This window comes from Lepidochelys kempii, chromosome 1 (assembly GCF_965140265.1).
Source record: "Lepidochelys kempii isolate rLepKem1 chromosome 1, rLepKem1.hap2, whole genome shotgun sequence".
In the NCBI taxonomy this organism is placed as follows: Eukaryota; Metazoa; Chordata; order Testudines; family Cheloniidae; genus Lepidochelys; species Lepidochelys kempii.
The window spans coordinates 181,976,321-181,989,863 of NC_133256.1; the positions used below are offsets into that span (position 1 = coordinate 181,976,321).

At 43.5% G+C, this 13,543-nt stretch overlaps 1 protein-coding gene across 5 annotated transcripts in view; it reads left to right on the forward strand.

The window, feature by feature from the left end:
* The first annotated feature begins 2,894 nt into the window (after positions 1-2,894).
* The window catches only part of CADM2 (cell adhesion molecule 2), a 1,033,208-nt gene continuing 1,022,559 nt past the window's right edge, over positions 2,895-13,543 (forward strand). For 4 of the 5 annotated variants that reach the window (XM_073304095.1, XM_073304130.1, XM_073304112.1 and 1 more), the window contains exon 1: positions 2,895-3,339. In XM_073304095.1, the coding sequence (XP_073160196.1) occupies positions 3,279-3,339 (61 nt within the window). In that variant the 5' untranslated portion in view covers positions 2,895-3,278. The remainder of the gene's footprint in view (positions 3,340-13,543) is intronic. The other variant, XM_073304103.1, reaches the window with a different exon arrangement.

A 13,543-nucleotide genomic window follows, 5' to 3' on the forward strand; every position in this document is an offset into this window, starting at 1 on the left:
ATTTTTCATGGTAGGTTGACAGAAGAGTTGATAAGAATAAGTTTTAAAAATCACCCCTTCTGGCAACATTTTTACTGGATTGTTTTTCTTTGTACCTCTTTTTCATTCTGAGAGTTGCATTTTGGCTATGTTCTTCCATCTCATCTGCTACTTCCTTAGAACAGTAGTGGTTAGCTATAAAGAATTAGTTCTTTTTAGCCATAATGGAAAACAAGTATGTCAAGGCAAACCTATTGAATTTTGAGGCACAGACTTCCTCAGCAAATACCTCTGTGGCCTATGGAGACTCCAATGCAGTAACTTAAGAGTGACCTCAGCACTATTAAAACAGAGCAACTTATGAAAAGGTATGTGATGTGCTGATCTCTTAATATCATTGATAAAAGCACATTAGATCACTGTCAAGTAATTACTGTTGGGAATGTAAGTGAAAGCCTTATGGAGAAGTGAATTCTCATAATGCTGTAAGCAACATGAAAGCAGAAAGGAATGCATGTCTTTCCCCTTAATTTCCATGCTTTAAAGGCTTTGAGGTGTCCTGCTGCAAACTTAACTGTCCCTGAACATAGCTACTATTTGTTAATAAACAGCAACAACTATGGAAGAGATGAGCTTGGAATATGTGGCTTCCTGAGTCCTAGAAATGCATGTTTTCCCAAAGCTAATAGGTATTCTGCTGGGAATCTGCTGTGGAACACTGCTTGTCTTTGTGCTGTGGAACAGGAATGCTAAATGGACTAAGAAGCAAAATGTACTGTAAAATGTGGGGGACTTGAGAGGTAAGACAGCGAAACATTCTGTCAGGCAACTCAAGGCAAGGTAAGCCCAAAACCTTGTAACTTGGCCAATTAGTAAATGAAATGCAAAGAGAATGCAATACTGGGGTATGTTTCATGAGTTTTGTTGCAGAGTAGTTCAGCTGCTGTGTTTGGAACAAACTGCTTTGAGTGGCAGTTTTATACCTAGTCAGGCTCAGGACTCCAGGTCCTGCAAGGATCATTGTTAACTCCAGATCATTCAGCTGTGAATGCAGTTTTCTTAGCTGGTTCGATATCCAGAAATAGTATGGAACAGTGAATATTACCTTAATGATCTGAAAGTAGACGCCATTGAGACAGTCCTTCAAGGAGCTTCCCTCTCCCCACAAACACCATGTCAGGCTTGTAGAATTCAGCCAGCTGCCTTTCATTTAGCTTTTCCTGTCACAGTCAGGAAAACATCTTTCACTACTGTAGCCAAGTTTCCTCTTCCCACCTACCATGACCTGGTAGCAGAACCATTAACATCACTCTGAGGGAAGATATTTTCCCCAAAATATGGGAAGGTATGTTGCTTCCTCTCCCCATGGAGGGAGGCTCATGGTCATCACTGTGAGGAGACATGAGTTAGCAGTCCCTGGTGGTGGCTCCCAGCTGCCTCTCTATCTCTTGGGGGTGTGGGGTGTATATATCCTTAGGGGCAAGGAGTGTAGTGTCTGGGTCTGGCAGTGACTTTCAGCTGTTTCGTTCCCCATGGCTCTCCTGTATGACCAAGGGGCTTCTGTCAATGCTGTCTGTTCCCTGTCCTGAAGTCTGACAGGGAGGGGATCGAGGGTATAGTGCGGTGTTGGAGGTGAATTCTGAACTTAGCAGTTAGCTTGGTCAGCACTGGGAAGATGGTGAGGTCAATTGTTTAAAGTGATGGCTTCTGAGACGCTGGCCCAGTACAGTGCCCTTGAGTAGCAGTTGCAGACTTCCTTCTGCAAAGGGGAAGGTTCAGGTGCACTTGGCACCATCGTTCGCAAAGCCGGGCAGGGGTATGAGTTGCAGGTGGAGAATCTGTTTCCACGAGGCGCTTCCTTGTGCCACAGCACTGATTTTGAAGAGGGAAGGTACCATGTTACCAGGACCCTGTAGTTCCTGGCTTCCCCCAAGAGGCCGCCCTGGATGCAGATGAGGTTTTACCTGGGAGAGAGCTCGATGGCTATTTGCCATGGAAGCATCCACAGTTACCAAAGCAACTCCTGTGGTCTGAACAGTCCTGAGGCGGGCAGGAGTTGCGATTTCGCCAGCGCTTTCCCGCCTGCCTTCCCCTCTCTCCGGCAGCGGAGATGCACGGGGCTGCGGGGCCCCCGTGGCTCTGGGTCCTGAGGAGGCAGCCGGCTGGACCGTGACTAGGTCCGCGAGCTTCTTGCGAGGGGCCGAGAGAGCGGCCGGACGGGCCCGGCAAGGCGCGGGGCAGGTCTCCTTCTCCGTGGCCGTTGGGGTTCGTCCTGCCCGCTTTCGCTGCTGCCCCCCGGGAGAGCGCCGTTTAGTCTCCCAGCCGGCGGCCCAGAGCTCAGCGCTGCTCGCCCTCCTCCTCCCCGCATCGCCGGCCGCGGCCAAACCGTCAACTCCAACGGCCACTTTCAGAACCAGCTCTGGACAGCGCCTTCCCCGCCCACCCCCTTTTCCGGTTCTGTATCTCCCATTGGCTGGACTACAACAGCGAGCTGCACCTCTGATTGGCCCAGCTGACTGCCACTCAGAGCTGTGGGGTTGTTTTGAGGTGGGACACGGTTTTGCTCGCGGCTGAAAACTCTTTGAAACGCTCGTTCGTGGGTTTTTTTTAAACCGGCGTCTCGCACCACCTCTGTCAGCCACTCATTGGCTGAACGATCAGGCTCGCAGCTCTTCGATTGCAACACTTACCCTGTCAATCATATCCCATCCTGAGGGCGGGCCTCGGGGGAGGCGGGGAAGAGAAAGGGTGTGGCTTCAAGGCGGGTGGGGTTTAGGCGACCAGGTGGGAGGGAGTGGGTGTGGCTAAAGGCGAGGCGTGGCTGGAGGGGGTTGGGCGAGAGGCGTGGTGATTGGCGCGGTGGGCGTGGCTCCGGGGAGGGGGCGGGGCTGGGCCGGGGGAGCCGGGCGGAGATTGCCCTTGTGTCTAGAGCTCGAAGCGGCGGGTAGCGGAGCAGGCTTCCCGGGAACCAAGGCAGGCGAGCGCGGCTGGCAGCCTCCTCCGCGCCCAGTCCAGAGCTGGGGGGGGGGCGGGACGACGTGTGCCCGGCACCGCTGCACGGGGGGGACCTGCCCAGCGCCAGAGGAGGAGGGAGCCGCCTCACCACCCGCCCCCGCGACCCTGGTCCTCCTCCTCACCCCACTGGATACAGCGAGGCAGAGGGAGACACTGCGGCGGCGGGCGGCGGCGGCGGCGGCGGAGGCGGCTCCTGCTGGGGGACAGAAGCGCCCGGAGAGAGGCGGCGGAGGCTGCGGGAATCTCTGCCTGGCGCCCACCCAGCCCGAGGGAAGCCCCCCAGGATGCGGCTGAGACCCAGCGCCCTGCTGCGCTTCTACAGCCTCTGCGGGCTCCTCATACAAGGTACCGCCCCCAACTCCGTCCCGAGGCCCCCCCGCCGCGGGGGTGGGGGCAGCCGGGGGGACCCCCCGCCTTCCCCTGTGTCCCCTTCGCCGCTCCTGGCCCCCGGCCTCCCGCACTCACTCCTGCCGCGCTATAGGGATGCGAAGCGCCTCAGGAGCCTTAATCCTCCCCTCCCCCACCAGCCCTTCAACTCCCTGTAACCTCCCGCCTCGGCCACCCCCTCGCCCCCCGGCAAATGTGCCTCTGGAAGTGAGAGGGGGCCGCCGCAGCCGCGTCCCTGCCGCGGGAGCGTGGCTCTTCGCGGCGCCTCATTGGCATGGGCGAGAGGCAGAAGAGCGAGTCGGTGCTGGGCTCATATGCAGGAGGCGAGAGGATTTAAAATATATAGATATAGATCTATAAAAATCTGGAGCAAACCCAGCTTTCCGAAACTAGGGTAGCTCTTGAGGAGCCCCGTTTAGCTGTGCCACGCATCCTGCAGCTACTTTCCAGACTCGGCTCTTTGGGGTGGGATTTCTCCCCCTCGCCTCCTTCCCCCGTCTCGCCTTCATTAGCAAGAGCCTTCCAAGTGAAATGTAAAACCGCTGCGTGAGTGCAGTGGAGGGAGATCTACAGGATACTATTATCGTGCAAATGACTAGTGAGTGAGGGGTGGGAAGAGAAAGCCCTCCCAGCTCCCGAGACCTTGTCTTATTTTGGGGGAAGGCAAGAGGAATATAAATGGCACTGGATGGAGAAACCGGCGGAGAGAGTTGGCTCCTGCTGTTGTGGGGAGGAGGATGTGGCCGTGGTGCTGGAAGGAGAGTAACGAGGATCGATCTCTTTCTCCCCGGCTGCAGCGTGGGGGAGTCCGGGTTTGGTCTGGTCACCCCCCCCCCTCCAGCTGATTGGGGACGAGAAGTTGCCAGATACCCTAGTGCGTGTGGGTAAAGGAATCCTGAAGTTACCCCCCGCCACATGCACCCCAACGGCCTTGGCAGGATTTAAATGAGGTCAATGAGCCGTCATACAGCAACTTCTTCGCCTGCACCTTTTCTTTAGGATGGCTGCGGGGAGAGAAACATCCCTTTCTTATATATGGGGTAAGGGAGGGGAAGAACCAAATGAACTAAGTGACCTTGTGGGATTTTTTTGTTCTTCCTTCCCCTTGTCCCTGTTGCATTTTATAGAAAGTTTTGTATTTTCAAATCTCTCTAGTGAGCATTGTGTGCAGAGGTCTCTCTGAGGAGGTTAAATTACGACCCCCCCCTCAAGTTCCTCCCCACCAGAAGCAGAAGTAATCTGTGGGGTGGCTGAAATAGACACATCAGTCTATTTCTCCACTGCGTTCAGTAACCTGCAGGCAGCACCCACTTCACCTTCTGAGGAAGTTGCATTTTGGTGGCGGTTGATGGGGAGGCGATTAAATTCATTTGGCGATTGCAAATGATGGTTGTATACGGTTGATGATTTTCCTTACCAATCTGTATGAGTTGCCCAGTACGTCAATGCACAAGGAGCTTCTGTGTTGATGCTATAATACAAGATTTATTCGGGAATGTGCGGTGGGCTGCACCTGGGGGTTGAGGCTCCTGTGTGCCTTTACTTTGTTGCCCTGTGAATTGTCAATTCATTGCTGTGGGGGGGGGGGGAAACGGGACGGGGATGAAGGGGGAAACCTCTCTGGACTGACTGTTCCTCTCGCCAATAAAATCGGTTTTGCTGCTGCCAGAGGAGAATTTGATCTTTTTCTTAAGATGCAATCGGATGCATTTGGTGCATCACGTATGTAAAAGCAAACAGTGATTTTAAAAAAGTGGTGGCTTTCACAACAGTTTTGGGAGTGTGCCAGGGAAAATGCATCATTGCAAGGAGCTTTGGGGTTAAACAAAAAACAATGCAAGAAGAAAGGTGTAATCCAATTCTACCTGACTGAAAGCAATCAAATCAGGCCTGCCCTTGTGGGAGAGGGAAGGGTTCCCTTCTTACTGCTATCTGGCTCTACCCACATTTATAAAATGTCTCCATGTTTTTAACCTCACAGTTAAGATATATTTGGAGAGGGGGGTGTCAGTTTTTATTCAAGTATTCATCTACCTAGCTCTTGATGAGTGCTGCTTCAAAAGGCGTTTTTCCTAAATGCATCTTAAAATGCTTAGGAATGAAAACTATATTTCTGAGCTATGTCTGAGACTTGAGTAATTTACACTATCCTTTGCTGCTTGTGGGTAAGATTGGAGGAGGAAATGATTGAATTTTTGCTAGTAAAAGTCTGTTCTGTACAGTGGTGGCTGAGTTTCACTGAACATTAAGTTGCTTTAGTCCACCTTATGTTGGTACTTTATAAATTCTGTTTGCTCAGTTTTCCCATTTATTTTGGCACAGCTAGCAGGCACAGTTAAGTTAGACATACTTATTTATTGTTGGCAGCTTCATAGTTGTATGTAAAAGTAGCTTTTTCCTGTTGGCTTGCCTTGTTCCCCAAAGCCGGGTTAGGCAATTCAGTGGATTTGTTAAAGTTTCCTCCTCTTGGTCCTTAGGATATCAGTTTCCCCTAGTTCATTAGATGAATAAAAACTTTGTTCTGTAGATTTGAAACATCTCTGACTTCTGGTTGTGAGGACTTCATGTCAATGAAAATTAAGGTTAAAGACAGTGCCAGGCAGTCAAGCTGATGAGTCCTATATGGGAGTGAGGCATTGCCCAAAAAGCCAGTCAGGAGCCTCACTTTCAAAAGTGGCCCTGGGCACTGATGAATTACTGGAAACAGGAAGATGAGAACATATAATGTTTTTTTCAGCTAGTACATGGAATAACATTAATAGCAAGCACTCCATTACTTTTTTTGTTTGCTCTGTTCTGAAAGTCCCCTAATAACTGCTTGTTGTGGGAGGGTAGAAATGGTGGTGGGAGAGGGAGTAATAACATGTGGAGGTTAGAAGCAGTTTGTCAGATGAGTTCAGAGATGAGAAACGTTGTTAGTCTGTTCTGCCCTCTCTAGTGGCTGATGCAGAAACAGTAGCTTCTATAGTCTAGAAATCCTAAAAATTTAAGCAGTCATAGTGGTTCTGTAGTGATTGCACTGTGCCTCAGTTCAATTTGTTCACAATACTTGTCACACTCACCTATCTTTTTACTTTAATTTTTCCACTAATTTAATTTGTCCAGTTTAGTAATATTATTCCCCAAATGTAAAAAGTTTTCAGTGTGCATTTAAAACACCTTGGGAGTTCAAATGATGCACCCTAATTGATTTTACTTGAAAAGCAAACAGTATATTGTAAACACTTACTTCATGTGTGAAGCTGTAATACTAAAGGTGGATTTTTACTGTATTATTTGTATAAAAATTTGGGTTAGGATTATCCCAGAATGTAGCTACTATAGCCCCCTGCTGTGTGATAATGCAAATGGCATCTAATGCCTTAATGTGCTCGGCTTCTGAGAAAACACTGCATAGCATTGTATGTGATACTGAAAAAGTACTTTCAATACATCAGTGCTAACACTAGGCAAATGTTTTCAGGGCAGTTTCTATAGTCACTTGAAAATAATACTGAATTGCTGTAACTTAAATGACAGTGGATAGACTACTAACAAGCTTTTTTGTCTGAAGTTGTGATAATTGATACATCTTATTATTGAAGCTGATAGAAAGCAGCTTGCTGTTAAGAACATCTTTATCATGAACCCAGATCTGTTTATAAAAAGATAAACACATCAATTCCTATATTGACTGACCTAACATGATGATGTGGAAATAGTTATGCTACAATAGTTCATATTTAATTGGGTAGGTAAGTTTTTTTTTTTAATTTATTTGAAGTTTTTTGATGCGAAGTCACTATTCTATATCTGTATATTATGCATATTGCTCATTCAGCTAAGTTAAATTATGTATTACTATAGAATTAGGCAAATCTATAGTATTTAAATATGATGTAAGGAACACTTACCTATTTCCTTGCTACTACTGTTGATCACACAAATGAACTCATAAATGGGTGTCTAAGCACGAGCATATTGGTTCAGCACAAATTGGATTGTTTGACTTGCAGAAACTGTTACAAAGTCTGTTTTGATGAACAGAGAAACAAGGTAACAGATTGTGGGTTTTTGTTTGTTTTGGAAGATAAATACTTCACACATGAGCTGACAATGAATTAAGTCAATAAACATGATGTAGAGCTTGTTATGAATTTGACTAGTTTAACCAAGGTTTCATTGGCTCTTCATCACTACACACTGATGCGTCACACGTATATGTGAAATACTCTTTGGTTAACTTCATGAGATGTGGTCTAAATGTCATTTTAACCTTGTATAACAATATACAATTGCTACTTTCCTTTCTAACACTACATTAAGTAGTGGACCTTCTCTTTCAGCTTATCATAAAGCAAGTGTCCTCACAGTGCAGGAAGCCTCGATCAAGAGACACTGGCTATACATTGTAACAAGCTAAAAGTTCTTTAATTGAAGTACATCAGCTGGTTTTTTGTGGGTTTTTTTTGGGGGGGGGGAGTTGAGGGGGTTTTGGCATGCACAGGATGGAGAACTTAAGTCTGTTTGTCTCCATTTCAGCGTTTGCTTTTTTTTTTCATTATAATATTTACGTTGCAATCCTTACCTGATATTGGATTAAATTCATTGCTGGCAAAGGGATAGGCAACAGCCTTTACTTCAGTAGTTGCACCATTCAAGAGATATATAGTTATATTAAAGGTAAATTCAATATGTTCTGAGTTTCTCTAAATGTTTCTGCATTTGAAATGCAGAAATGTGACATTTTTATGCACAGTTGCTGGAAACATTCTGAACAATGTTAGTTGATGGCTAATAGAATAGCTGTATAACTAAGAATGTGGTGGCCTACCTTCTAACAGAAAAGCGTAGGCCCTCTTTGAGACTATAGAAGTAACTGGCAGTAACTTTCTGCCTAAGTTCTAATACAAATCTTAAAAATCTGACTTCTGAATGGTTTGCATTTCAGAACAATTCTTAGTCTTCATTGAAATGAGACTAAATTCTGGTTATAAGATACCACTTAGAATGACTAAAGAGCCTGAGACAGCTGGAGTAGAGTACCACCAACCTGTCTTACAGGCATAATTAAAAAAATCCAGACCAGGGCAGGCTGGAGATGTGTAACATATAGTGCGTAACATACAGTGCCATGTAACACTTAACATTTCATTTTTAATGAATAAACTATGTAAACTTGCAGGACTTCAGTGTACACATTCCTTGTCCTTGAGAGGGTTTTACTGTACACCTAAAAGTACACAATGAAATGTTCTATAGAGACATGGAATTTATAAACTGCATTTTAAAACCATAGAATAGCCATGCAAGGGTTCTTGAGGATATCATTTTGTCTACTTTAATCTTTCTTAGCCTATTTTTAACAAATAGATTTATCTATGTAGTTTGAACATAGGTAGTCTTCATTTTAATCTGCAGTAGCCTCGACGACAGGGTTAAGTCAACCTAAGTTAAGCAGGAGTCGATGTAGCTTAGGTCAACTTATTGCAGTGTCTACTCCTTGCCAGGTTTCTCCCATCAACTTACTTCTGCTTCTCATTCCGGTGGAGTACCGAAGTCAATGGGAGAGCGGTAAGCTGTCAATTTAGCAGGTCTCCACTAGACCTGCTAAATGGACCCCTGGTGGATTGATCACCAAAGCATTGATCCATGGTAATTTTAGACAAGTCCTTAGAGTAGGGCAGTACTGAGACGAGGTGCTCTAATAGGAATTGGTTTATTTGGGGAAATATGCAGGGGTGCGGGGAGAGTACAAAGTCTAGTAATAAACAAAGCAGTAATGAAGATGACATGAAATATAAACCTAGCCTGTTCATGAAATCAGTTACATTATCTCTTGCAGTTCCTACTATCTCCAGTGTTTTAAAATCTAATCTGTAGATCTTCTTAAATAAGATAGAGAATCCAAGATCCAGAACTAACAAGAAACTTCTGCTTACAGTAGGCTGTAATGACTGTATGTTAAACTGTGGTGAACCTCTCTGACATAACCTAGCTCTGAAACCTCCTTGTTCTTTTTCTGCTGTTTATATTGGGGAAGGAAATGCATATTCCCTTCCTCCTCCCACAACTCCCCAACCCCAAAATCTCATGCCATCCTTCCTATTGTGGGACAGGGGACTTTAGAATACTGCACGTGCTCCTGGTCCAAAGATGTGTTCTGCATCTGACTGAAGAGGTGTTCTTCCTTTCCTCTTACCAGGTATTGAATATATTGCTTTCATATGATCTCAAACCCTTGTTGGTTTAAGAATCAGTAATCAGAAAGCTACGAAGCAGTCATGGCTTTCACACTCTAAAAAGAAGCACATCACTGCTAATATAACTACATTACTTCACCATGAGAGAGAATTTTTTTATTCCTTAAGGCTGAGTTTTAGATGTAATTTTTCCCCACTTGCCCTAAACTACTGTGGAGTGCTAAGCTGTTCCTGGGTTTCTTTCCAGTGGTGGCTATGCTTCAGTGTGAAGAAAATTGTCGCTATGCAAAGTTTTGTATACCAGTGTGAATTTGTAAAGTGGTTTCAGACATGAAAAGTACCATAAGCAAAACTTGTAACTATGTACAGCAGTGTCTTAATCTTGTTTACTGTAGTTGAGCTTGTTTTACTTAATTCTTTATACCCTGCCACTGTAATTCATACTTTATGAATGGGCTCTGAAACATAATATATATTTCCTTATGCTGGTTAATGGTCCTCGCTACATCCTTGAAAGACTAGTACAAATAAAAATTCCCTTTGCTCTTGTGCATTCCCTTTGCTCTTGTGCATTCACTGTAAATGGGCTTTGCAGACTGTAATTGATATGACCCATCAAAATTATCAAGTATTTAAGGGTTATTTGTTGTCCATTTGACTTTAGTTGCAGGAAATATTGGAGGGGGCAGACAATTTATTTAATGACAAATGTTGAGATTCAACAAAGCTCTATAACAATTGTCAACATCACATATCAATTTAAGGCTATTCACTGTTTATTTTGAGTTCTCAAGCAGCATTTTTCTTTGCCTATCTGAATTTTCTATTAAAAGCAAAAATTCTTGATCATTTTGTGTGTATGGTGTAATGGATTATCAACATTTAAGGATAAAAATACAATGCTTCTGAGCCTAATGATAAGCAGTTCAATGGCTTATGTCGGGTGTTCCCCTCTTGGGGGAGGTAGGGAGAAGGAAGGCCAAGGAAAAATGAGGCCAGATTCCTGTGATAAAGTGTAAATATCCAGGTTTATATGTGAAGCTTAAGCTAAATATGTTGCATATTGAATAAATGTTTGTATTAATTTTTATTGATATTGTAATCTTTTTTGCTAATCTTAATTAAAATGAAAGCTCTCTATTCAAAACAACTGATCAATGTCCACATAAAATAATCCTCATTATGGATATCAGTGTAGGCTCATAATGCATTGCACTTTGCATTCCCATCTTTCTTCACTTTGCAGAAGTGTCAAGTAACAAACCAGCACAGACAGTTCTTTGATCCAGCTGTGCTGGCAAGCCTTAACTCTACTTCTGCTTAGCAAAGCTCTACCCAGACAGCTCCAAAAAATTTGGCTGATTGACAGCTCTGAGGAAAATGTAAGGCCAAATCATGTCACAGTAGCAGTTACAGTAGACACTTCGGGATAAATATCTGAACAAATGGAAAATACCACACTGACCTACATGTGCTGGATTATCTGTAACTTGACCTGCTTTCATTCCTACCATGCTAAATAGTAGGAGGCTGCTCTGATTAGACCCTTACCAGGGGGGAAAAACAGCTAGTTGAAGCAGAAGCCATTAGTTTTCAGAATTATGTAGGATTTATGAGCGATGTCCTCTTTATTCCAGAGCAACTCCAGCTACGTAGGTTTGACAGTTCAGTTTTGTAATTGCTTGACCATTTGGATTATCAATTGAACACTGATGTGTAATAAACCTTCAGAAGTAGCACAGATGAATATTAAAAAAAAACAAGAGAAACTGCAATCAACAAAAGATTACTAACAAGGGGATATTCAAAAGCATCAGTTTAAGTTGGACCTTTGTAGTAGTTAAAACTGCTAGGTTATTCAGAAACCTTTGCAACTACCCACTATTTCTAGTGTCTCCCCCTCCTCCCCATGATTTTCTCTTACTTTTGGCTAATATATTTAATGCTAATGTGGAGGGTATGTTATAAATTTGCTTGCTGTTACCTTCCTGTCCAGAATGTGTAGATTGTAATCTATGGTAGCCTGTTTTTATTTTTTATATACATTTTATAAAAAAGATGAGTTTTTAGTTGCAGGAGTCAGATACGTAGCTGCATGGCTTCCCTGCTGCTTGGTGCATCTATATGATACACTTCCAAAAATGCCTCCATTAGGAGAGGAGGAAAAGAAATCACTGGCTTTTTTACCTTCTAAAGAAGTAAATATACTGTTCAATTGTCTACCACTGTCTTAAAACATCTCTTCATAAGGTCAGCTGTGCTGAAAAGCTTACGTTCTGGTCAAAATATAAAGAGATAAATGCAGTACTGCATCTGTTAGCAAATTGAGAAGCTTTAAAGGCACTGACTAGAGAGATTCACTGTGAACAGTTTACTAATCAAGGATTAAACACGATCTCTAAATCTGCAACAAAGGCCATAAAAAGACTATAATTTACAGTGGTACTTCCCTCAGCTTGGGCCTTTCATTAGCATCTAAAATCATTACAACTAGAAATTAAAGAAATTCTGTCTTTAGCATGATTGGGGAATGTTCAACATTCAGATGTTACTACAGTAATTGACTAAAAATGGAACTGAAAGTGTACTAGAGTAAGCATAGCATTCCAGTTCCCCTTTCAAAGCTTTAAAAACATCTTGTTGAACACACAGATAAAATGTAGGCACATCTAACAATTAGGACTGTCAAGCGATTAAAAATAATTGTGATTAATCATGCAATAAAATAATAGAATAACATTTGAAATATTTTTGGATGTTTTCTACATTTTCAAATATATGGATTTCAATTACAACACCGAATATAAAGTGTAAAGCGCTCACTTTATATTTTTGATTACAAACATTTGCACTGTAAAAAAAGATAGTATTTGTTCAGTTCACTTCATACAAGTACTGTAGTGTAATCTCTTTATCATGAAAATGCAACTGACAAATGTAGATTTTATTTTTTTTTGTACATAACTGCACTTAAACAAATCAATGCAAGACTTTACAGCCTACAAGTCCACTCAGTCCTATTTCTTATTCAGCCAGTTGCTCAGACAAACAAGTTTGGTGCTGCCTGCTACTTGTTCACAATGTCACCTAAAAGTGAGAACAGGCATTCGCACGGCACTGTTGCAGCCAGCGCTGCAAGATATTTACATGCCAGATGTTCTAAAGATTCATACGTCCCTCTGCTTCATCCACCATTCCAGAGGACATGCATCCATGCTGATGACAGATTCTGCTCGATAACTATTCAAAGCAGTGCAGACTGACACACATTCATTTTTGTCATCTGAGTCAGATGCCACCAGCAGAAGATTGATTTTCTTTTTTGGTGGTTCAGGTTCTGTAGTTTCCGTATCGGAGTGTTGCTCTTTTAAGACTTCTGAGAGCATGTTCCACACCTCATCCCTCTCAGATTTTGGAAGGCACTTCGGATTCTTAAACCTTGGGTTGAGTGCTGTAGCTATCTTTAGAAATCTCACGTTAATACCGGCTTTGCGTTTTGCCAAATCTGCAGTGAAAGTGTTCTTAAAATGAACATGTGCTGAGTCCTCTGAGACTACTATAACATGAAATATATTGAGAATATGGGTAAAACAAAGACAGATATACAATTCTTCACCAAGCAGTTTGGTCACATGTAATTAATGCATTTTTTAAGTGTGCATCATCAGCACGAAAGCATGTCCTCTGGAATGGTGGATGAAGCATGGAGGGACATATGAATCTTTAGCGCATCTGGCACGTAAATATCTTGCAGTGTCGGCTGCAACCGTGCCATGTGAACGCCTGTTTTCACTTTTAGTTGGCATTGTGAACAAGAAGCACGCAGCCTTAACTCCTGCAAATGTAAACAAACTTGTTTGTCTGAGTGATTGCCTGAACAAGAAATAGGACTGAGTGGACTTGTAGGCTCTAAAGTTTTGCATTGATTTGTTTGAGTGCAATTATGCAACAAAATATTTTACATTTGTCAGTTGCATTTT